General features: G+C 50.1%; 7 protein-coding genes across 7 annotated transcripts; 3 read left to right on the top strand and 4 right to left on the bottom strand.

The window, feature by feature from the left end:
* Positions 1–2067: 2067 nt before the first annotated feature.
* On the bottom strand, positions 2068–3366 carry KD926_010940 (DUF1996 domain-containing protein; the record flags this gene model as incomplete). Its single annotated transcript, XM_053103355.1, has 3 exons — positions 2068–2409; positions 2465–2915; positions 3005–3366. The coding sequence occupies 3 exons, from the start codon at positions 3364–3366 to the stop codon at positions 2068–2070; spliced, it is 1155 nt and encodes a 384-aa protein (XP_052953265.1).
* Positions 3367–4669: 1303 nt separating this feature from the next.
* Positions 4670–6743, bottom strand: KD926_010939 (bifunctional folylpolyglutamate synthase/dihydrofolate synthase; the record flags this gene model as incomplete). Its single annotated transcript, XM_053103354.1, has 6 exons — positions 4670–4893; positions 4944–5098; positions 5170–6065; positions 6121–6282; positions 6330–6364; positions 6593–6743. The coding sequence occupies 6 exons, from the start codon at positions 6741–6743 to the stop codon at positions 4670–4672; spliced, it is 1623 nt and encodes a 540-aa protein (XP_052953264.1).
* A 1283-nt stretch (positions 6744–8026) lies between these two features.
* On the top strand, positions 8027–10289 carry KD926_010938 (putative CTP synthase; the record flags this gene model as incomplete). The annotated part of the gene is made up of 8 exons (XM_053103353.1): positions 8027–8051; positions 8109–8236; positions 8305–8312; positions 8377–8546; positions 8597–8634; positions 8877–9422; positions 9479–9619; positions 9669–10289. 8 exons carry the CDS (start codon positions 8027–8029, stop codon positions 10287–10289), a joined length of 1677 nt encoding a protein of 558 aa, XP_052953263.1.
* Positions 10290–10879: 590 nt separating this feature from the next.
* Positions 10880–13166, bottom strand: KD926_010937 (putative poly(ADP)-ribose polymerase PARP; the record flags this gene model as incomplete). Its single annotated transcript, XM_053103351.1, has 6 exons — positions 10880–11449; positions 11507–11589; positions 11658–12500; positions 12558–12839; positions 12912–13025; positions 13100–13166. The coding sequence occupies 6 exons, from the start codon at positions 13164–13166 to the stop codon at positions 10880–10882; spliced, it is 1959 nt and encodes a 652-aa protein (XP_052953262.1).
* Positions 13167–13834: 668 nt separating this feature from the next.
* Positions 13835–14857, bottom strand: KD926_010936 (putative SIR2 family histone deacetylase; the record flags this gene model as incomplete). The annotated part of the gene is made up of 1 exon (XM_053103350.1): positions 13835–14857. One exon carries the CDS (start codon positions 14855–14857, stop codon positions 13835–13837), a length of 1023 nt encoding a protein of 340 aa, XP_052953261.1.
* A 986-nt stretch (positions 14858–15843) lies between these two features.
* Positions 15844–16449, top strand: KD926_010935 (uncharacterized protein; the record flags this gene model as incomplete). Its single annotated transcript, XM_053103349.1, has 1 exon — positions 15844–16449. One exon carries the CDS (start codon positions 15844–15846, stop codon positions 16447–16449), a length of 606 nt encoding a protein of 201 aa, XP_052953260.1.
* Positions 16450–16882: 433 nt separating this feature from the next.
* KD926_010934 (six-hairpin glycosidase) lies at positions 16883–18931 on the top strand (the record flags this gene model as incomplete). The annotated part of the gene is made up of 1 exon (XM_053103348.1): positions 16883–18931. One exon carries the CDS (start codon positions 16883–16885, stop codon positions 18929–18931), a length of 2049 nt encoding a protein of 682 aa, XP_052953259.1.
* Positions 18932–20597: the final 1666 nt, after the last annotated feature.

Below are 20597 nucleotides of genomic sequence, written 5' to 3'. Positions count from 1 at the left end.
TCAGGATGTGGAAAAATCCGCTAGGTCGTAAAAAGTTCAGTATCGAGAAAATTTCGATAAATATTTACTCGCTTTACCTGTTACTCGAAATCATCCGGTGAATGCCCGAGTCATAAAGCGTTCTTATAAATTCCTCATCAGTGACCTCATCCCACAGAATTACACCTTTTCTCTTCCAACATTGAGCCAATCATCATAGCGTTTCCTTTCAGTTCAGTCACGTCTACTCATCATGGTCATTAATTCACGCAACCGCTGCGCAGTATGCGCAGTGCCTATTAAAAAAGAAGATGATAACACAGTATGCGCAGTGCCTTTTAAAAAAGAAGACGATGATACAACTCTATCTGAGCGGAACGACTGGAAAGAATTACACTTAAAAGACAGACGAAACTTTAAGCTGAACACGACAGTCTCGGCAGTGGAATTTGAAAGTACGGATTTCAACAAAACGCCCCACTTGCGGATGTGGTTCCGTCGATCAAGTGAGTGCCCCCGCCCCCAAAAGACATGTACTGCTGCTATGGTTAATAACCCCAGCACGAACGATCGAGCAAGTCATAGAGTATACTAACCATGAATAATATCAGTTCTCATTCATTCAGAAACGAAAGCGTTGTCCGTGTCCGGCATATATCCAAGATCTTCCCGGAAAGCACCGAGACGTTATGGCACTGCTCTCATTCAAGGACATCCGTATAATGGCGGCCGCTGGTATGTCAATATACAACAAGCGGATCTTTTCTCGTCAAATGAAAAGACACCACCCGCCACCTATTTAGGATATTCAATCCATGCGCATTTTTGGATGCTTCTTAGCCGCATCGTAGGATATGCGCTCTTGATGCAGAATCTTCGTTCATTTGTTCAAGCTCTAGAGATATTTTGGAGGTCAAACGAGAGAGAATGGAACCCTCGGCCACGTTGGTGTGCCTTGACGGCCGACAATCTTAAAGATAATCTTGTATGGATTAGACGACTGCGAGAAGGTGCCAGGGGCATTTATCTTAAGCGTTGGGAGGAAACGAAGCACATCACCCTAGGAAGCCCTTTTCGGATACCGGGTATCGAAAAATTGTTGCCTCAAGTCGTGTGTGATGCTAACACTAGTCGCCAAGTATCATTGACCCCTTCCTTTTTGAACGTCCCTCTGGAAATTGCCATGATGATAATTGATGCCATATACCATTGTCGCGATCATGGGCTGGAGAGAATAAATGATATCCACAATACGTTGGAGGCGTTTCAATGGGTTTTACCTTCTTCATACTGGGCGTCTAGATGCAACTCGGAGGTATTACTTGAGGTTGATGAGCTTATGAAATCGGGACTCCATGTTAACTTAGCCAAGCTTGTTCTAGGAGTAGAGGAGCTCATGCTGGATGAACACTGGTTTTGCAGAAGTGGGTTTCATAATCGTGGTCGAACATTGAGACTAATCAGTGGCATCAAAGAGCAGTTTATACAGTTGCTAGAGACTGAGAATAGCCAAATCTTTGGGGACTAGGATATTGACCTTGCTTTGTGAAGGTAGCCTAGCTTTTAGGTACACCTGTCTTTATCCATGAAATACCTTTCTTCTCTACTCTTTTCTTTTCTTTCTTGTTCCCTCCAATGTCGCTTTGTTTGGAACTTAGGTCTAGCATTCATTGTGTCTTCCTTTGCTTTTGGTATGTTGATTCACTTTTTCTTTCCCGTTCCTTCCTCATCGCCTATATTTATTCTAATTTAGTCTTGGTCTGTATTGCAATAGACTAGATCCTTAGATCCTTGTTCTCCGGTATTCTAAACTTCGTTCATAACGGATCCTATATTAATTTTGCTAACTTGAAAGCTCGCCTATTCCAGGAACAATGTAAACTTCCAATTTATGGAAATAGAAGTCTTTCAAGAAAGCGGCAAGTTCTTCACTCATTAGAATACAAGCTTTACAACAGGAATAATATATGAAACCCCTTATATTACACACATACACATAAAATATTCCCCAATCATAGAAAAATATATATAAAACGTCACAAAAATCACCTCGTCTCAATTTATCCACAAGACATTTCACTATCTAATCTACGCCTTGTGGTGAGCACCGTGACGGTGACGAGCAAGATGCTCATGCTGCTGGCGCTTGCGTTTCTCAGCCGGCGCCTCCAGAAGAGCAGGCTTATCACACTCCTGGGGTTCAGCACGGTCAGGTCCGCCAGTCAGGGGGTTGCAGCCGGGCAGGTTCTCAAAGATTCCGTCGATGTCCTCGTCGACAAGGTTGGGGACGGAGCAGGCCTGGCATTCTTCATCCGAGAAGAACTCGAAGACGGGCGTGCCGTTCTCGTCGACGCAGTCCTCGAGGTTGCCGCTGAGGTTCAGGCACTTGTCGATGGCGGTTTGGAGGACGTCGACGTCCCAGCCGTTGATCTTTTATCAGTTAGTCCTGACTGTAGTGAGAGGGGAGGAAGACTAGGGGACTTACAAAATCACCGTGGAATCCGTATCCAGTGGGGTCACCGTTCGCCAGGACGAAGGGCTGCGAGTCGCCGTACCACTGATCCGCGAAGACGCCGGTGTTCCAGAGGACCTCGTAGAAGATAGAGACGAGATGAACAGGGTGGCTCTCGGGGCAAGAGCCGTCATTGAAGTTGCCCTCGGGGTAGGCGACGTGAGACTTGTGGTCATCCGAGTCCAGATTCTCACCATCCCAGCAGCTGGGGAAGAAAACCTGCATGCGCAGACCGTCGGGGCAGTTTTCGTTGGGGAACTCGTTGATTTCGGGCTTTGGCTCAGCGTTATAGTCGAGACAGACGAAGCTCACGGCCTGGGAGGCAGCGTCATCGTCGAAGCTGCGCTTGAACGGGTCTCCAGCGACCATACGGAAGTCCTTGGGGAAGGCTTTGATTTCTTCCTGGTTGGGACCGCCACGTTGGCTTTGGTGGGTTAGTTCTCAAATCGGATAGGCCCGGTCGAGCAGCTATAAAAATTTGGGGGGAATGGTAAGAGAGTCTTGAGTACATACAAGTAGTACACGTTCATTCCTCCGGTGTTCTCCCACTGGTCGCCAATCTGGGGAACACTGATAAAGCTGCCGTTCTCGGCATGATAGTAGAGTTTGGGAGTCCAGTAGTTGGACAGATCCTGCTTGATAGGACACGACGAACAGTCTCCGCCGCGAGCGTCGTCGTAGTTCATGTCGAATTTGAAACCATTTCCTCCGGAAATGGTGTGCACATGTCCGGCCACCTCGCCGGGGCTCATAATAGGGTCGGCACGCTGTTGGACAAGGCGACTAGGACACATCATACGCCAAAAGGCAGATGCCGACGTAGCATACAGGGCCAGGAGGCCCAGGGGCGCTTTGCTCACAGTATTAACGCGCATTGTATTGATTGAATGAGTGTGATGTTCTTAAAGGAATGTCAGTGGTCCCAGCCACCTTAGGGGTGATTTTAATGAATGGCAAGAGCAGCACAAATTTTGAAGAAAGAGAAGAAAGAAAAAGATTCCCAGGGAAGTAGGTCTATGGGGGTAGATAAACCAAACCCAACAGCAAGCACACCCCCAAGCCCAAGCACTGGGCGTTTACCACCCCCATTATCCAGGAATAGGATCAGGCGAGGCATCTCTGCAAGCTCAGCCCGCGATAGGTCAGACGGTTACATTCAACTTTCTGCATTTCTTTAGTTCGTCTTCCAAGGCCCTTTCGGCCCTACCAAGAAACTACCAGGCCAATAGTGGAGTAGAGGCCGACCATCCGGGACTCGCGCTTCCATCAGGGCCCTTAATCGGCCCCATGGACCCTAGTCGGCTGTGCTTCTGGTCAATCCCGGCTTCAGCTTATTTCTTAGTAATACCGAGCGCCAAATGCGATTATGAAACAAGCCATGTGGGCTGTGTAGGCTGTAGAGGGCGAGCATATTGGCCCGCCGTGGCGCCGAAGGAATCAATGAACCCTCCGTTTAATGTCCACAGCTCTCTTGGCATTAGACGAAGCATCCTGTGTTCTGCAACACAATACAACAACGAAGGAATGTAAATTTGGGCATAGCGCCATAACGAAGTCTCAGATCCGCTGGGAAAAGTTTCCTATCGACATGAATTCTTGGTTGTATGGTTATTACTCGCCGAATCAAGCAACCAACATCCTTGCCTGAAGATCCTTCTTGGGGATGAATGTGACCCCAGCCGATCTAAATCCTCTCATGAAAAGTGCAAGCGATGATTGCATCCTGCCGCTTGACGGAATGGCCCGCTGTTTGACAATTACAACCTGAATCATTCACATTTTGTCACTCAGCAGTTAGAAGTGGTGATGAATAATCCGTTTTCTAGTATCTTTTGGCGGATTTATGCACGCTGGAGCGCGCTGCCCTTCTCGATTCCATGTAGAATCTTATTTGAGGGATCTTTTTCGGTAATTTCCGACTCTCTAGCCTTGTTGCGTTTTGGCAAAAAAAAATCTGCTTGCGCTAGACTGCTGCCCCAGAGCGCTATCGATGCCTTCCGCATTCCAAAGAAAAGATGTAATAACATAAAACGAAAGAGTTGAAACGAGAGCAAAAATGACTTTGACATAGGAAAGGAATATATGATTGGGTATAATGTTGAATTGTACAAATCTCAGCTGCCGACCAAATGTGTGTGACCATGGAAGGACATCTCAGAATGCAGCCAACACACAGTTTTACGGTCGCAGGAGATTAAGTGCACCGCCAACCAAATGCAAACTGCCTGTAACAAGCACCTGCACACCGTCCTCCTGTGCCGCTATTGTTTTGGCCTGTTTAATCGCTCCTTCGATCGTCGCGTCAGTTGAAACGGTGGCCTTGGGATCAAATGCTTTCCAAAGCGATGAATATATCCCGCAGAGATCAGGCAAAGGTGTCTCCGGTACTTTCAGTGTTTTATCTACCATAGATTGTCAGCCATTGTCCGTTGCGGAATCGTCAAGCCCGTACCGATTCTGGAGGTCCCATCCTCCCGCTCTTGATATGTAGTGAATATAACATGATCTGGTTTCGCATCATTTTCAAGCAGTGTGCGTGCGATGCATTCCAGAAGCTGGACCCCATCACGCTCCTCCGAGAAATGACTGAAAATCAGCACGCGACGTCTGATGCAACATCGGATATGTTAGTTCATGGACCCCATTGTATTTGGTACGGTTTCAAGTATACTACTCACTTCTGCGGGCTTTCAGCATGAATGTTCTTCGCAAACCATGCTCCGGTCTGCTCCAAGCTCAATGTGTTATGCGCCCCGTCAACAAACCATTGGGATGCTCCGTCATCGATAACCTCGAATCTCCCTATCCACGAGAAATTTTTGATTGCATCGCTGACATCGTCCGCGGTTAAACTTTGCCCGGGCTCTTTCAGATGTATGAAGGCCATTGCGAGTTCGAGGGCCAGGGAGCAGTTCAGTCGCTGGACCGGCACACTGAGTACTCTATTGTCAGGTGGAAGACAACCATCGGTAGAGGCAAACTTCAAAACTGTGCTTCGCTCCGCAGCGCGGGTTTTCAGGACTTCGGACGGACCGGGCTCCTGAGGCACGGAGAATGCAGGTGCGCCAGGTTTGAAAATCCCCGACTTATGCCAGGCAATATTCTCAATGGTCGGGCCGAGCTGATCAACATGGTCGAGGCCCAGCGACGTTATCGCAGTCACAACGGGTTTCTGTATCACGTTAGTAGCATCGTATTCTCCGCCGTGGTGAGTCTCGAAGATCGCTGCCTGGACATTTTCTCTGATGAAATAATGGAAAGCCAGCAAAGCTAAGAATTGCAAGTAACGCGGCTGTCGCTTGGTCTTCCCATCTTGCTCTATATCCGGAGATATAAGCCGCTCATAGACTTCGAAGAAGTATCGCGTGAATAACTCCTCCGTGATGGGATGATTGTTGATCTGTATTCGCTCACGAACGCATTGCAGGTCCGGGGACGTATACAGTCCGATTCGATTAGGGAACCCCGTCCGCAATCCATGCGTATGCAGAAAGCTGCGCGTGAATGCGCAAGTACTTCCTTTGCCTTTTGTTCCGGCAATATGGACTATGTTCAGTTTGTTGACATCGTCGTCCTAGGCACGGTCAGATGACCACGGCAACCCTATCTTCATCTTTGGGGCAACCTACCGTGTGGCCTAGAAGCTGCAGCCACTCTCTCATCCCTACCAGGCTTGGCAGTCCCCTGAGACTCTGATTGTCCGTCGCAGTGGCCACATTCTTGAGAGTGGAGACGGCGGGCGTCTTCGGTCGCGCTTTTCGCCTTCGCGTTTCTAGGAGTTTGAGGGCATTCTGACGGCGGTTAAATCAATTAAACAGTCGTTCCCTGGTAGATGTACCTCATATGTACGCTTCATGCTGAATCCCGGGGATCCTACGAAGTATGTGGGTGCAGTCTAAATTCCAAATGCTCGATCGATGCGAGAAATTTGTCTGTTGACGGCTTATCTCATCTCCGCACGTGATGTGATTGATAAGACCCGTCGCCGCGGGCGCGTCGCCGATGCAAACGTGGAAGAGCACTTCACACTCCTCGACAAGTCAAAGACATCTGGCCAACATTCGGCTACACATACATAGGTTTACGAAATGCGAGTCACACCTGCAGGGTGTCGATCTATCCAGCAGAGCCATTGGTCCAAGATCCCGACATCCTCGCTGATCCACAAGGATTTGGCGCCGGATGTGACACTGTTCCGCCGCCTCTTTGTCCTCCAGTCGCCCAGTCGAACGTTCTCGCCAGTCGCCATCATTTGAGACCCGGAGCTCCAGGACCAATTGAAAACTGGCAAATTAAACGAGGCAGCGACAAAATAGACTCAGTGGCACATTAAAGACTCTATTATAATTAGAAGCTGGGTTCCGAGATTGAAGCCAAGACTAAATCAAGCGGTATCTCGGTGGAAATTAAATGAGCATCTGTCGGTCTACCCTGTAGCAAGTTCTCAAATAGGTGCCACAAAAGACGGGATTCCATAGACATGGCGCCTATACCTCAGCTGCCTGGGTAACTGGTACATGGGTTCAGGCAGTAGGGGGTACAGACATGTCGATATATAACCAGGTAGTCTGCCCACCACCGTAGCTACATATATACACTCAGATTCTTCATATCCATCCTCCCTCTGTAACTCGGACTTCTCTTATATCTCAAAATGATAATATTCTCCATCCTCCTCGTACTGCTCCTCACACGACTTTCCTCCACCCAATATGTCGGTGCCCTAGACGTGAACAGCCCGAGCTGCCCGCGACGCCATGGCCCTCATCTACACTACGAGTGGACCTTCACTCGATCAGAGGGTCATCACTGTTACGACATCAACCTCCCTAAGAATCACTATTTTTTATCTATAAAAGCCAGTCGTGATGGACCTGTTCTTGGACCGCCTGATGTTATGGGGGTTTGTAAGGAAACGAACTGCAAGAACTGCACCTACTTCAGAGTGCCCACCGATCAGACGTTGGATAATGCTCATATGCCATGTCTGGAGGCTTCGGGGAGACGGCATATCTACATCGGTCGTTGAGTGTTGGAGAATGTTATGAGATTAGGAAGCTACCACTACAGAACGGTTGTCGGGATATAGAATGCGGAAGGTCGACACATTTTGAGAAAAGGTGAATGGCGGAAGGACTCGGTGTACCCAAAATAGATCTAAGATGTAACATATACTAGCAATCATCTTGCACAATTTGTGATGGAAGAATTCCAGGTCCATGGAGTTTCTACTCCATAGGTGTGTGTTCCTAAGAGTGCCGGGCTCACGGTTCAACCTCAAACCGGGGACAGAAAAGTAAGGGAGACCGCTGTGGTCACCGCCTACTGCAAAGGCCGCTTTGTCGGGCAGAGCTGATGGCAATACCCCGCCAATGCGGCCTCAGACCGCCCACGTGATTTCTATGTAAGGAATTTTTTTATCTTCACTCCAGCAGGCAGATCCGCTTTTTCTCTCTCCCCCCCTCCCTGGTATTCCACCAGGAGGGCTATCTTTGAGCATTCTTCTGCCGATAACGCCATTACACCCCTGCCAATATGAAGTACGTTCTGGTTTCTGGAGGTATGTAATTTTTTCTCTCATTCCTTCGTCTCCAATCGCTCTAATATCGGCTGGCAGGTGTGATCTCCGGTGTGGGAAAGGGCATTATTGCCTCGAGCTGTGGTTTGCTGTTCAAGACTGCTGGTTTGACAGTTTCCACGATCAAGATTGATCCCTACCTGAACATCGATGCTGGTCTTATGAACGTGAGTATTCCGAACCCCTCAATACTTGTGATGTACCGCGGATGGCTCATTTTTTGTGGATGGAATAGCCTCTAGAGTTCGTTTGCCACCTCTCTTGCCCCTCGAACTATGTCACGGACTGGAATTGACTGTATGGATAGACACGGTGAAGTGTTCGTTTGCGACGATGGTGCCGAAACCGATCTCGATCTCGGAAACTATGAACGTTATCTGGGTGTGACGCTGGGAGGTGACAACAACATCACGACCGGAAAGATCTACAACCACGTCATCACGAAAGAGCGTCGTGGCGATTACCTCGGAAAGACAGGTTGGTTGGCAGATACACTGGGTCCTCGTCATGGGTACTGACATAGTCAGTTCAAATCGTCCCCCACCTCACCAACGAGATTCAAAACGTGCGTTCCAATTCAGAAATTGATTGAGGATGGATTTATGAGCTGAGCTAATTGGGTATCAGTGGGTCGAACGGGTTGCTAAGATCGCGGTGGACGATTCTGGACGGGAACCCGACGTTTGCATCAGTGAGTTTTGCTCTTGACTTTACTTTGGAGGACGATGGCTGACCTATCACCTATAGTCGAAGTAAGTTCAGAAAGCGGGTGACGAATGCGACCAAAGCTAATGCTTACGACAATAGCTGGGTGGAACCGTCGGTGATATCGAGAGTGCGCCTTTCGTCGAGGCCATGTCCCAGCTTCAACGCCGCGCTGGAAAGGACAACTTCCTTGCGATCCAAGTCAGCTATGTTCCTTTGATCGGCTCGGAGCAGAAGACGAAGCCCACGCAAAGGGCTATCAGTGACTTGCGCAGTGCTGGTATCCGACCGGATCTGATTGCTTGCCGTTGCGAAACCCCCTTGGAAGAGGCTACCATCCAAAAAATTGCCAACTCCTGCCAGGTGGAGCGGGCCCAGGTTGTCGGCGTCCACAACGTCACGACGACCTACCAGGTTCCCATTCTGCTGGAGAAGCAAGCATTCCTCCACACCATCAGCGAACTTCTTAAAATCGATGCCATTCCCAAGGAACAGAAACTCTTGGAATACGGCAAGATCATGTGGCAGGAGTGGCAGGGTCTGGCCCTTAGTCAGGATCACGTTTTCGAGACCGTTACGATCGCCCTGGTTGGCAAGTACACTAGTCTGCACGACTCCTACATGAGTGTGAGCAAGGCGCTGGAACATGTAAGTGAATTCGAAAGCAGACATTACCATCCGGTGCTAACAAGATACAACTTTAGGCTGCCATGCACTGCCGACGGAAGTTGCAGCTCATCTGGGTCGAATCGTCTCACTTGGAAGAGGAACACCGAAACAACAAGCCGGGAGAGTACCACACTGCCTGGCAACAGCTCACAACCGCCAGCGGTATCCTTGTGCCGGTACGTAACCGTTCTATCCACCACTAGTTTCACATCTAATAAATAACAGGGTGGTTTCGGTGAGCGTGGAACGGAAGGAATGATCAAGAGTGCCCAATGGGCCCGTTCCAACAACGTCCCTTACCTCGGTATCTGCCTGGGTATGCAGTTGGCCGTCGTCGAATTCGCCCGCAACGTCTGCGGCATGGACAAGGCCGGCAGCGCCGAGTTCAACGAACAATGCGAACAGCCCGTCATCGTGTACATGCCCGAGATCGACAAGTCGAAAATGGGCGGCACCATGCGTCTCGGCAAGCGCGCCACCATCTTCCAGTCGGGCTCCGAATGGTCCCGTCTACGGAAGCTGTACGGTGAGAAGGAGGAGGTCTGGGAGCGTCACCGCCACCGCTACGAAGTCAACCCCTCGCTTATCAAGAGGCTCGAGGACGGCGGTCTCTCGTTCATTGGCAAGGACGAGGCGGGCGAGCGTATGGAGATCATCGAACTGAAGGACCACAAGTGGTTTGTCGGTGTCCAGTTCCACCCCGAATACTTGTCCCGTGTGTTGGCTCCCAGCAAGACCTTCCTTGGTTTCTTCGCCGCTGCCGCTGGCTGCCTGGGACCCATCACGGAGGTCTTCAAGGACCGTCACGACCTCAGCCACCAGCAAGTCAAGCTGCCCGTGGTTTAGAATGTGCCGTTAAAAGGCACTTAAATTTTACCTTAGAGTGGTTGGTTTTCTTGCTTCATTGTATGGCGTTTCTGTCGTCTTTCTGTGATGGATCTTGGGTGTTTTAGAGTAGAAAACAAAAATAATATAGCATGCTTCTCTTTATAATTCTTCTTTTTCTTTTTCTCCCCCCCCCCCCGGTACTCTGTAGATTTATGTTCTGCTTAGCCGCCGCTGACAATCACGGGAAGCTACTGGTTATTTTAGCAGTGAGATGGACTTGACTACGTTGAACTAATTCCATGATTAATTGGTAATTCACCTTTCTCTTCTCTCTCCCATCTCTGCGGAATGGGAAACGGCAACATTCCACTGTAATTGCATCTAAGAAAATTAAGAGAAATAATAAAAACCCAAAAAAGCAAGAAACTCCCGCTACCGTTAACAATTCCCGTCAAATTAAACGCTATTGAATGCCGCATGAGAACAGGGAAAGAGCAAGTATGAGAGAAAAAAAAAAAAATTTCTAGATACGCCGAAAAGAGGAACAAACAAAGAAGCGGTGGGAAAAAAAGGAAAGGAGGGAATATCTGCAGGGTCGTTCAAGCCCTCTAGCCCATATGAACCTGGAACAAATATCTCTGACGAATCTGCGACACATCATAGACGATATACTCGTTATAAAGGAGACAGTTCGACGTCGCGGCCGCCGGTCCCTGTTCAACATCCGGCATCTGCACGCCCTTCAAATCGGGATGAACGCAACCGGCATCCTTCCACCCAGCCGGAACAGAAGACCCACGACCCAGGGTGGCGATCTTGCCGGCCTTTTGGGCCTCCTCGCCAGCGGTATAGCTGCCGCCATCGAGCTCCAGCATGGGGTCGCCGAGCTCGACGTCGCAGAGAAGCAAAAGGCCCGTGTTGGCACTGCTGTAGGAGCAGGTATATCCGGCCGATTTGGTGGACATGTCAGCGAAGTAGACGCCCTTGCCGAACATGTAGCCACTGACGGGGGCTTCAGGGGGCGCGATTCGGAGACCTTGGCTGAGAATACCGCCGTAGTTGGTGCTGCGGGAGCCGTGCCATAGGAGGCGGCGGTTGCTGGGGTTGCGGGTGGCGTATGGGGAGGCTTGGAAGCGTTCTTCTTCGCCGTTTCGTTCGATGCGGAAGATGTTCATGATCTGTGGATTGTGTTAGGGAGGGAAAGGCTTTGACGTAGGTGGTCGTGGTTGACTTACGTTGTATCTGTAGTGATGGGTGGACCCGCGCGACTGCAATAGGTAACTTGAGAGCTCACTGAATTCGCTGGATTTACGATCCACTGTATAACGAGTTAGACGCATCGAACGAATAAGAGAAAGAAAACGAAGAGAGACTGAATGGACTTACAGGCAGTCATCTCTTGCAATCCAAGGCTCTGGAACTGGCTGTCCAGCTGGTTGATGGTATCCTCATCCTTCGATTCTTTCATGATATCGTTGGCGACCTCCATGTCGGTCAGTGCTTCAAGGAGTTCAATTTCTTTCTTGATCTGTGGGTCAGTATTGAGCACGGGTGGTCGATGGCGACCGAAGACATGTGGGATGACCGTAAAATATTGGTTGCTGAGGTGTTCAGTTGCTTCTGCGAAATTCATGCCGTGTTTTCTGTTCGCCGATCGAGGATTAGAAATGAGATCGGAGAGGTCTTTGAGGTATTGAAAGCCCATTCGAAGGGTTCGTTTGCTCAGTTTACCCAAAGGCAATTTCTGGGCGTCGTAAGACATGGATGCCATCACGGATTGGAAGTGATCGGGGTTGAAGATGAATGAAATAAGCTCCTGAACGGGCGCAGACAGGGTACTCTCTGGTTCCGGCTTTTTCTCCTCTGTAACAACCTTCTTCTGATCTTCTTCATCCTCTGAGTCGGAATCCTCTTCATAGTTGCGCTCGATGAAGGTGTACTTTCCCTTTTTGGGATCGTCAAGCCGGTTGTCCCATGCCAGACCAGACTTGTCCTTGAACTTTTTCTTGAATTCGGCCTCGGCTGTCTCTATCAAACCGTCGCCTAGAAGAGCGGATTGACCATGCTCACCGACTCTGCCCCAACGGGTCCAGGTCTTGAAGTCTTTCCCGGACTTGTCGACCAGAATCTGGATACGGTAGAATTTGTTGCTGTTCTTTCCCGAGACAGTTTGATTCAGTGTCGCGTCCCAGATGAGACCAGCGTCATCGATAAGCACAGAGCGAAAACCTGGATCAATTTATATTAGCACCTGGGCCGTAACAGATTTTTATCAACTCGGCTCACCTTTCAAAGTGCAACCTTCATCAACGGGGACATTGAGCGCCTTGGAGTTGGCCTTCTGCGCGTCTTTGGGCTTTTTGCTGGCGCGGTCGTCTGTCAGATCCAAGGCCTCTTCCAACGTGCGCTTCTTCTTTTCATCGCCACTTTCCTCGTCATCAGACTTGGAGTTGGAGTTGGACTTGAACAGATAGTCCTTCTCGTCAAGCGGCTTATTGGCCACGTGTGAGTCGATGAGCCATTCAACGGAGACGATATTGCAATTGTAAACCTTGGTAGCTTGGATGTCTGTAGAAGAAATGAGTATGTTGGACAAGATAATCGAGATCCAAGGAAGTTATATTAGTGAAATAAACATACATTTTGAGTTGTTATTGTTGATTTCTCTCTGCGTAGTGACCAAGTGAGTGCATCCAATCGTGACACCGGGACTAAATGTTGCGCCACGACTTTCGATGATCTTTTTCAGATCGGCTGTGGTGCGCAAAAAGCTGGTTAGATTCAAGGTTGCATGATGTAGTCAAGGTGGGGCGGGGCGATTTGGCTACCTTGTTTATAGCCAGAGAAAGCCCCACTGACTGAGATCACGAAGTGTTTGAATGAAGCGGCTGGCATTGTGGACGTGATCAAGGAGGCAGTATATGCCAATGAGATGAAGCGTTTGAAGAAATTCGATGAAGAGGCTATGCTGTCGAGATGACGTTGAAGGAAGAGTAAGGTGTAGTAGTCAACGCTACTGATGTCTTAGGCGTACATGTAGAAAGGAATTGAGTTTGGCGAATGGAGGTGGACAGCTAGTTGATGATAAAGGCATGAGGAATGATGATACAGAAGAAGTTCAATGTTGGATTATGAGCAAGCTTTAAAGTAGAGGGTGAGGCAATAGAGAGTGTTGGGGTCCGGAATACGAGGCAGGACCCGTGCCGACGGCGGCCTTATACTCCAGGCCCCCAGGTGCCCTGATTGGCTGACGGCCCGGCCAGCAACCCAGGCACCGATTCATCACGTGACTGTTGCCTGGGGCCCCACCCAACAACGGATGCCTGGCCTGGCAGCCTCGCAGCCTGGAGGGGCTGGCGGCGATTCGGGGCGGCACGTGGCTGTGAGCCCCTTTTCAGATGGTCTACATATTCACACTTACGTAGTTTACGCAAGACATCAGGTTATACAGTAACAGAGCATCTGATTTTTCCAGAGCACGGAAATCTAGAAGCTCAAGAAGGCCATTCTACGAACAGTTAGAGAACCTCTGAAAAATGACACAAGAATGCCCCATGAGACGTTTATCCCTCAATCGGCTTTTCACGTAGAACGCCAGCAAACTTGGACGCCAAATGCTTCTCCAGCATACCCTTATGTCCCTCAGAGACCATACTATCCTTCGACTTTTCTGCCAATCTCTGGATCAACTCATCAATCTCGGGTCCATCGTACGGCTCCTCTTCCTCCTTCTTAGCAATGGCTTCCTGCAAAACACTCTCCAAGTCCTCCCTCCACCCCAACGCATCAGCCAATTCCAAGATAGTCTCATCGCATGACCCCAGAATACACATATCAGACGGCCGATACCCAATATCCCCGGCCTTTTCATTATTGATCAACACTCGAGGCACGCCCTCAGCAACCTGCCTGGGTAGCCCAGCCACAGGATAAACCTTCAAACTGGTCCCCATGACGAGAACCAAATCCGCATTCGGAAGACGCTTGACTTCTTCATCAAATGCTGCGGGGAGCGAATCTCCAAAGAACACGACGTCTGGCTTCACGGCGCCTCCGCACCCAGAGTGCAAACAGTACGGGACCTCCCCCTTCTGGATGGCTTCTTTCATCAGGTCTCCGGGGTACGGCTTCCGACAGACATTGCAACGCTGCGATTTCCAATTCCCATGTACAGAAAGAGATTTTTCTTTTGGGACGCCCGCGTCAAGCTCCAAGCTGTCGATGTTCTGACAGAACACAAATTCCAGAAGATCTTTCTTGGCGAGAAGTGCCAAGAAAGCGTGGGAAATGGTCGGTTTCAGATTCCGGGGATGTCGGGCACGCGCGATCGCATAGAATGGCTCGGGTGTGTGTTTGAAATAGCTGAGTTGGAAAATAGCCTCGGGGTATGGGAGTTTGAGCGGCGCGAGTTTATCGTAGAGGCCTGTTGTTGGGGATCGGAAGTCAGGGATCCCTGCGGCCGTGGAGATGCCGGCGCCGGCAATAACGATGATGTTTTTGGCTTGTCCGGTTTGGATGAGATTGGCGAGGGCATTGATGTTCGACGCGTTTTCGGACGATGCTTGGGGGTTGAGAGTCGATTCCATGATGACGGGGATTGTATGGTGTTGTTCGTAAATATGTGGTCAGTCTGTTGATTTCGTGAGGGGTTGATGTTGTGATGTTATGATGGCGGGGAAAGGACAAGGCTGAGCATTCAACCTGATGGTTGCCTGTCGCCGCTTTATGCTCCCGAATGGATCTGTGCACACGATGAACGGTCTGAAGGCAGATCATCATATACAAGACTTTTTCCTGCTTTTAAAAAACCTGCGTTAATATATTTTATGAGCAAAGCAGCCCCCAATTCCGCCCCATGATATCTTCAGCACCATCTCTTTTGACTAGTTGAGATTGTTGCTTGACCCAATGAGCAGAATCTCCTGGACCTTGGTCTCTTCGTACATGCCAAAAGAGGATGATGATGCGTTCCCCTATAATGTTAGTTAACAGCTAACAATGCCCAATCGCTACCAAACAAAGATATAATGTGGAAATAGCAATTTTATCGGCCCTAACGTGCTCTCATCAAAGACAAATGCCCAATTTGGAAATGATAGCAACCAGGATAAAAGTCTAACATGGTCCTCCCAGTGAATTGCAGGATAGAATCCAGCAAAACAGCCTCAATCAGGAAGCTTCCGGAGTAAATCGCCTGTTTCCCAGAACCAATCAAGCTTAAAAGAATGTAAATTCCTGGTCTTGATGCTTTTTCATTCATGTTTGGCCGTATCTGTTTGTCATCAATCAATGAGACATAAAGCCTACTGGGTGTGCAACCTATTATATATACTGAGGAAACCATGAAGAAAGATATAATCTGCACCTATTCTTGGTCATCTTCAAACACCTTTAGGTTCTTCACCCGAATCTTGAATTCAAAATATTCACCGCCAACCTACTGACGAGTGTCTATAGCTTCGCATACCTTCCGTTCATTGATTTCGTGGTCGTGGGAATCTTCAGCTTCTGGTCGAGCTTTTTGTGAAACCAGTACGCAGAGGACGTGCCAGGACCCAAGAACAGTAGTGCTATGCCTCAATCATCGAACTCCTCTACGAGACGAGAGCAAGGCAATGCCGACCCCGAATCCTTTTCAGAACAAGACGCTCCCTTCGAATTCGAGCAGGGCCCAACGCCCTCCACGAGGCCGCAAGAATCTCAGTTATATGCCGAGAATAACGAAGCCGACCTCCCATCAGCCATACCAGAGGATCGGTGGGTCAAGCTCCCGTTCCAGCGCGGAGGAATACCGTACCCTGGATGGGCCATCCATATCGACGCAACGAGGGCCCTTCAGAATGTTGTTCGCTTCGACATACCGGATGGTAATCCAGTTGCGCAATCAATGTATGATCAGGCGGAGGAATTAATCACGCGCTGGGAAGAGCTGAAGGAGATGGAAATTGAATTAAGGTGGGAAGGGAAGAAGTTGTCACGGGTCGACCGACGAAACATGGGTTATTGCCACTGGGCGGCCGAACGACTCCTCTTCATGACTATGGATTGGGTTCAGGAACTGTATGAAGACGATATCCGTGTGGAACACGCGATTAACAGGGAGTGGGCTGAGCTTCGAAGACATCGAGGTGTTCAGATGGGGACTGTATATTTTAATCGCGCAGCTCAACCAGAATAGATTGATTATTTCAGACTCACCAAGAAATGGTACTCTCCTGTCTGTCTGTCTGTCTGTCTCTGTAAAAGTAAGACATCGTAGATATAGCGGAAGGCTTGCATAGAGGCACGGACATTCTTCGGGGAAAAGGGCGGGGATCCCCCACAGGAGCTGTGAAGAATGGTTGCGGGGCTCCGATAAAGTTCATCCCACAGGAGTCCTGCCTTGTCAGTATAAGTCGCTCTTTGATCATCCAGGAACCGGTTGATCCCCGCATGCCGAGCCAACCATGCCCCTTGGCAGTTGTTGAACATTGTGCCGATGATGTTATCTGTCTCATCCTCCACCGGATGGCCAAGATCAATGGGGAAATGGGCCCATCGCCCCTGAATGGCTATATATACCCCTGTTTCCGGTTTGAGAATTTCTCCAGGATGCCTCAGATCAGATCATCATGAAGATTTTCTCGTCGCTGGCTCTAGCCGGCTTGGTTTTGAGGGCAGCTGCTCTGGATGCCGAGGCGATCACTAAGGAATATTTCGGCAACGATGCGGTTTGGTACCTAGACCGGATTCCTATATTTGAATCCAGTGCGTCCGAGATCCAAGACGTCTATTACTATCGCTGGAATGTCTTCCGAGCCCATCAACGAGACCTCGGTTCATACGGTTACATATCCACCGAGTTCATCGTGGATGTAGGCTGGCAAGTGCAACCGTATGCGCTGCTGATCGATGCCGCCAATTTCCACCTCCGAGAGGGCCGATGGTGTCGCGATCGCCGATTCAAGAATGAATACGCGAGCTTCTTGTTCGGCTCCAACGGCAATCCGTACCAATTCTCCGAGAGCATGGCCGACGGTGTGTGGCAGGGGTACCTAGTTGATGGCGTGGCCGACGACGCCACTGCTCATCTCGACGCCATGCAGACTGTCTTCGAAGGCTGGAACTCGACGATGGATATCGGCGGATACGACGTGTCCAAGGGGCTGTATTGGATTCAACCCCTAACTGATGCGACCGAGTACACCATCTCCAGCATTGACGCGTCGGGAGGAGAAGATGGATTTACCGGCGGGTTTTCCTTCCGTCCCAGTATCAACAGCTACCAGTACGCCAATGCGTTGGCGATTTCCAAACTGGCCAAGCTTCAGGGCAACGACGCGGTCGCCGACGACTACGAGGACCAAGCCCAAACAATCAAGGGCCTGGTGCAGGATAACCTATGGAACAGCACCTTCGAGCACTTCATCGACCGATACAAGCAGGACAACGAGCATGTCACTTACTGGGACTTCATCCGGGGTCGCGAGCTCGTTGGCTACGTCCCTTGGGCTCATGATCTACCCGACGACACGAAGGACTATGCCCAGTCGTGGAAGCATCTGCTGGACTCCGAGAAGCTGGCCGGTCCGCATGGTCTACGTACCAACGAGCCAAGTTACGAATACTATATGCGTCAGTATCGGTACGAGGGTAAAAATCGCGAGTGCCAGTGGAATGGACCGGTTTGGCCATACCAGACGACACAAGTCCTCACTGCCCTCGCCAATCTGTTGGACCATTACCCAACTGGCTCTGGAGCCGGTGTGATCTCTAAAGCCGATTACACCAACATCTTGACGCAGTACGCGAAGTTGCACTATAACCCCATCCGCGGGGGTCTCAATATCGAGGAGGACTACGAGCCCGACACCGGAAACCCAATAGTCGGTCTAGCTCGCTCTCCGCATTACTTCCACTCTGGGTATGTCGATCAGGTTCTGTCCGGGTTCGTGGGCATCAGACCCCGTGAGGACGACGTGCTCGAAGTGAACCCGCTCGCCGACGCAGGATCCGTGTCCTACTTCCGAGCCGAGCGGATCCTCTACCACGGCCACGAAGTCGCCGTACAATGGGACGCAACAGGAGACAAGTATGGCAAGGCCGGTCTCATTGTCGAAGTCGACGGCAAAACCGTCGCGACCGCTGAAAAGCTCGGTCGTCTAACAGCCAAAGTCGGCCGCAAGTCTCCCCCCAGCTTCGACCAGCCCGTCGCGGTTTCCATCCAACTTGCCACTTCCTCAGACCACCCCAAAGGCAGCGTGTCCGTCGCCAACGCCGATGCGGATAAGGTCCACGGCGCCATTGATGGTCGCGTCTGGTTCTTCCCTGACTCGGACATCGCGAATGGATGGGACTCGCCGGCCGGCAACGGCAGCGAAGTATGGTACCAGATTGAATTTGGCAGCGCCACGAAGACCGCCAGCTCCGAGATCGCGTTCTTTGCCAACAGCACGCAGAGCTTCGATGCGCCGGAGAGCTACCGCATCCAGACCAATGACTCTGGTTCGTGGAAGGACGTCTCGAACGCCAAGTATAGCGACCCCTTGGCCAACGGAATTACTCTGGCTTCGTGGGATGAAGTGACCACGAATCAGATCCGGTTGGTCTTCCAGCCACAGGACGAGAAGAAGGTGCGATTGGTGGAATTCAAGGTATTCGAGGACGTGGTGAAGGGTTAATTAGGATTAGATGATGAGTACCTAAACTGTACATATTTCGGAGATGTTAGTAAATTACTCTTTTTGCCTCATGTGGGCCTTGTTCTTGAGTGCTTGGCCTTTTTCAAGACGCTCATACAATGTGTCTGTTCATTAGACCGATGGTAGAGCGGATTTTACAATCCATGAGATAGGGGTAGTAGTACTGAGCGAGAAGCTGCGAGAAGCTGCGATCCTGCAGTTGTCACAGCTCGTATTTCGAGGCGGCCCCTATACAGTTGGGCCGTGGAACAAGGCAGCAAGGCAACGGGGCAACGGACCACGAGCGGGACGGGCAGGCGCCAGTCTCATCTCGGCTAGCCTGGTTTGGTCAGAAAAGTGGCATCTCCCATACTTCTGGACTCCTTCCCTGTCTAGGAACACTAGAGGATGATCTATCAGAATGTTCATCAGGATACACTCAGAATTGATGGTCCCAACAGCCCTGAATAATCAGATCGTTGTTCATTCTGAGAGGAATCACTAGTCCGTGAAACCCCGGAACAAAAGTGCCGGTGCGCTCACAGAAATGCCATCGCACGAATCATGCAGCGGAAACAGGGAATCTATTCTTCCAGGTCTTGAGCATCAAAGTGAGACACAGAGACGAGATGTATTGGCTGCGACCGATAAAACACCGAAGTGGGTGCTCTCGGAACGAGTGCTCCCTTTCGGTGCCGTCTCTGATCTCCTATATTGATTTTTGCAAGGAAACCGATCACAATAGATCGACAGGTCAATCAGTCAACGGCTGGACAGAACCGAAGCTGTCATGGATATTTGGCATATCGAGAAGGTTCACTGCATTCCATGGCGCGATTCCGAGGACCCGACCATCCAGGCGGCCCGAAAGGTACAGGTACAGGTACATCTCGACTCCGATCTTGCAAATGCCCTGGACACTCATCCCTGTCCATGACGGACCTGTGCGATTACGATCGAATGACTACACTATGCACATTCTCTTCAAGTTACACGTTGTTTAAACCCAGAAGAGTAATACGCTCCGCGGCATTCCACTGATAATAGATCATTGGCCCAGGCGCCTGCAAGGAGACACAACGCTGGGACTCGCCTTGCAAGACATACCCCATTGGTATGCCGAGATCCGACCTGCAGGCAGACAAATGGGGCCGATAGGCACATGTTACCTGGTTCGGACAAAGCACAGACTGGCGGATTTGACGTCAGAAAGTGGATCGCTGGGGATTCGGACACTAACAACGGCACATCTCATCCGTATGCAAAGCTTAGCCTGTATTACGGCTGAATGCTTCGTCCAGGAAGTCCAGCCAAGCTTTGCGCCCATTTGGGTCGTCGGATATTCCCATGGCCAAGGATCCTGCCGAATACTGGATCCGAGGATCACATTTGCTTGTTTAAGCACTATTTTGGCGCGGTTGGCGGACGGCAAGATACTGAAAAATCGTCATGCTGCAGCTTGCGTTACTCTGGCTTGTTTTGGGCTTGCTGGTAAACGGCTTTGACATCAGGGCTGGCCTGAATTCGGCGGTGTTTACTCGGAATGTGTTAGGTCCACATCTTATGCACTTGACAGATTGATCGACGTGCATAATTCCCTAATGTCTCCTCCATGGCAAATAACGCGGGTTTCTAGAAACAAGTTCGCCGGACACTCAGCGCTTCT

This window comes from Aspergillus affinis (genome assembly GCF_023601865.1).
Source record: "Aspergillus affinis strain CMG 70 chromosome Unknown NODE_89_length_159264_cov_88_822291, whole genome shotgun sequence".
NCBI lineage: Eukaryota > Fungi > Ascomycota > Eurotiomycetes > Eurotiales > Aspergillaceae > Aspergillus > Aspergillus affinis.
Note: the sequence above shows the minus strand (reverse complement) of the source record. Positions and strands in the feature narration are given on the sequence as shown.